At 50.8% G+C, this 3948-nt stretch overlaps 1 protein-coding gene across 1 annotated transcript in view; it reads left to right on the forward strand.

Annotated features, from left to right (window-relative positions):
- The first annotated feature begins 2111 nt into the window (after positions 1-2111).
- Positions 2112-3948, forward strand: part of SSPN (sarcospan) — a 19321-nt gene continuing 17484 nt past the window's right edge. Inside the window, exons 1-2 of the mRNA XM_009700268.1 lie at positions 2112-2138; positions 2172-2437. Of these exons, the coding sequence (XP_009698570.1) occupies positions 2228-2437 (210 nt within the window). The 5' untranslated portion in view covers positions 2112-2138; positions 2172-2227. The remainder of the gene's footprint in view (positions 2139-2171; positions 2438-3948) is intronic.

Below are 3948 nucleotides of genomic sequence, written 5' to 3' on the forward strand. Positions count from 1 at the left end.
CTAGGGAAGAGGGTTTTTTCAATTTTTTTCATCTCTAGTTTCTTTTCTTTTTTTAAACAATATATCTTTATCTCGCTCTATGGATGTAGCACGAGAGTTATGTGTGCAGAAAGTGTCTGAAATCACTTTGTTTCTAGTTTTCTTTCATACTTTCAGTAATATAAATAACCAAAGAGGATATTGCTTAACCCATAAAACAAAGTGACATCATAATTTATTAATAAAGAAGACACAGATCATTGCTGTTAAATGCCATAAAGAGCTGGAAATAGAGTAGTTTCTCAGAAGGCATTGCCAATATGTCAAAGGAAAGATTTCCTTGATGCTATCTCAGCATGCACAAGATCCTCTCCGAGTTCTTCAACATTTTGGTTATTCCCCCCTGAACGGCTCAGCAGCGTTCAAAGGCAGCTTTGATGGTGATTTCCCCAACATCTGACGTCTTCTTCCCACCTGCCCCACTCTTCCCAATGGTTTGCTTGAATTGACTCCTCTATGGGAAGGAAAATTAAGAAAATACATAGCCAAACGGTGGGGACAGAGCTGGCTGGCCCATTTATGCTGCTCCCATTGGCACTGGTGGGGCAGCAGCACAAGCCCACGTGTCCTCACGGCGTCCTTATGACGGTGGGGACATGGAGCTGCACCTGCCGAGAAGGGATTCCAGTGCTCCGCTGGCCCCGCTGCAGCTCCTGACTCCTAGGAGGGCAATACATCAGGCTGTACGCACTCGGGCCCCGGGCCAGCAAAGCGTTTAAGCACCTGCTTTACCCCTAAGCTTTTGAGTAATTCCTCTGGCGTGAGCTAAGCACAGGCGTCGCAGCAGCCTCCCGCTTCCCACCGCCTTCCCTCGCCAGGACACGTGCGCTGTGGCCTGGCTGAACACACGGTTGCTGGCATTAGCTCCGGCACGGGACAGCTCACCACCCACCTCCTCTTGCTCCCTCCTATTCACAGACCTAGTATTCAATGTCTAACTCTGCAGACCCCAGTCCTGCTGGCACCTCCGTGGGTGGGCTCCTGGGCAGCCCCACCAGCATCCCAGAGGCTCTGCCAGGGCTCCTGGCGCTGGATTCAGCTGCAGAATGATTTTAGAGTATTCCAGGAAAAAAACCAAAGCAAACCAAAACACTTCTGTTGGTGTGCTGTCCCCAAGCACCAGGGTGAGCTGACATGTGGACAAAGTACAGTGACCACATGTCCACAAGAAGACATCCCTCTCTCTTTGAGGTAACGACCACCCTCCCTGGGATGGCTGACTTGCAGCCCTGGAAACTCACTCAGCAGACATTCAGCTCCAGGTGCTACCAGTACCTACGCAGGAGCACCAGTCCTCATCGCTGGTCCTTGTCTGCCTCATCATAAAACATGTCTAGCTGTGATTTTGCAACTTTTGGGAAGAGACAGGATTCCTTTCGGCTCCCCAGGATATTAATTTGAATTTTTATTTGTGTTAATTTTGTACTTTCCATACACGTAGTCAGCTCCCTCCCACTGAAATGCACCTATTTATTCTGATTCAGCCGCTGTGTGAAACGTGCTCGTTGCCTGCATGGTGCTGCGTGGGTTCACCGCGTTACCCTCTGCGTGCCAGCAATCCCCAGGGGAGCCGCGGCGTGATGAGCTCCTACCTGCCTGCTCCGTGCGCACGCAGACACAGGCACTTGATCGCTCCCGGCTCCCTGGCCAGACAGATTCCCCTCCTGTTCATCAGCTGGCAATGCAGACTTTCCACATGCTATTTGCCTGTCCAGCTTCTCCACACACACGCACACACGTGTGTGCTCACACCTGTGTGGCCGTGGCGGCACGCACGCTCAGCCGTATGCGCACAGCCAGCCCCCCGTGCAGAGTCGGCGCCTGCACGTTGGCAGTTCACTACCCCCCTTGGATCCCCCTCTTCTCTGGGCTATATGTGGCATTTAGAAGCTCTGACAATCTGCTCCAAATGTTTTCCATATTTGTTCAGCCTCCTTGATTCAAATATCAGGAACAACTCAGCCAGCACAAAGCGAAGATTTGGGGGGCAAAAAAACTCACAGCCCCATCAGCGTGCGCGCATACACACACACACACACACGCACGTGAAAACCTAAAGTTCATCGGCATGGGAAAGGAGGAGGAGAAGAAAGCCCAGCGCAGCATGTCCCTGAATAACCAGAGCCAGACAGGGAAGGCACCCGAAGGGGAGAAAAGCACCGACTCGAGCAAGACGCAGGAGTCCGCGATGAAGAAGAAGAAGCAGAAGAAAACCAAGGGGGATCCCAAAACTGGCCAGGAGGAGGAATCCCACACTTGTTGTGGCTGCCGTTTCCCGCTGCTGTTTGCTTTGTTGCAGCTGGCATTAGGCATCTCTGTAACAGTGCTGGGCTTCCTTATGGCAGGCATCAGTTCTTCTCTGCTAGTCAGAGACACTCCATATTGGGCTGGGATAATTGTAAGCATAAAGTCTGTTTCTCCATAAAGTGCCTTTGCCAACATTAATGCAAGCTGCATGACGCTCCACTTTAGACTAACCAACTGCATGCACAACACCATTTGAGTTATGCTAACTATAAATATTCCTGGGATTAAATGTCTGGGTGTACTTTCCCAAGGAAACTGCTCCTGCAGAATAACACAATCTTTTGTGTTCTTCCCTGCAATACCCAACAGACCTTAAATAAAATACAGGGCTGCTGTTCACTAGATGTATGTATTAGCTTGTGCTTTGCAGTGAATTCCTGCCTGGTGATGCCGAAAAAAAATGTTGATTACTTACGCTGCCTTCCCTCTTTTCCCACCAAACCATAACAATCATGTTTTAGAAGTGCGAGCATAACTCCGTAACTTGCAACTTTTAGCCCGGCATGTTGGTAATAGCGAGAGGACAGAAACGGCTGACTTTTGAGCTTCCTCGCTGCTCTGTGTTGAAGAACCACCACAATTTAACCCCCTGCCTGCCTGCCACTCCCCGACTTCTCCCCCAGCGGAAGGAGAGACCGCAGGTGGTCGTGGGGAGGGGGATGGCACTGGTGGGTGGGTAACGTGGTGGGGAAAGTGCACCCGTGCCAGGGCCCGCCGGTGGCTCCAGCCAAGTCACGCTCAGTTTTGAGGGACATGCCAGCCTCACCGCATGGGCTGGCAGGGACGGGGTGAAGGGCAGGGTCCTGCTGGGTGTAAATAGGAGGCATCGCCGGTGCGGATGCCCGGGCTGGTCCCCATCACCAGCCAGCCCTGCAGAGGTGGGGAGGAGGTACGGGGTCTCAGTGCTGTGCGTGGTGTGGCCTCGCTGGACCGTGTGCTCGGGGACGTGTGGTTTGCCTGTGGAGAGACACTGTCGGTGATTATGAGCCTGGGATGTGCCGTGGATGTAATTTAGTATGCAGGTTTTTTTCCCCTCGGCAGCAGGCTTCAGGAAAATATATACTGATGTGTTAGCACTGTTTTGGGTGTTAGACTGTAAGGACTCCCAGCAAATAAATCCGTGTTTAGGTACTTAAAGAGAAGATTTCTTGATGCGCTAAACAGCTATGGAAGCATCTCCCATAAATGTAATTCCTTGCTAGTCAGAGCATTATCTGAATACCTGAACTCTTTGGGGTTTGCTGTATTAATCCTGCTGGGTGACCCTCCAAAGAGTGGAAGGAGCAGGGCCTGAGCTCCCAAAGGAAGAGCTCCTCTTACGCATCTCGCCCTTCTTGTTTCTCCTCCAACTGAAGAGGTATCTAAGAATTTAGTGGTGTTTTGCAGTGGGAGAGCCTACCTTTGCTTGGGAGGAGAGCTTCCTCCCGGGGGTTTTGTTGTTACAAACCAGGGGGGAATACGGATGATAAATTAGCAGCATGTGACATTTTCACTCCTCTTGTTTATTTTGGGGGTTCTGGAGGTCAGATTATGTCTTTTCCAGACAGCACTAGTACTATCCCAGGTTTGAAATAACTTTTTCACTAGAAAAAGCTGGGGAAA

Source organism: Cariama cristata, unplaced genomic scaffold (assembly GCF_000690535.1).
Source record: "Cariama cristata isolate BGI_N322 unplaced genomic scaffold, ASM69053v1 scaffold2775, whole genome shotgun sequence".
Classification (NCBI taxonomy): Eukaryota; Metazoa; Chordata; class Aves; order Cariamiformes; family Cariamidae; genus Cariama; species Cariama cristata.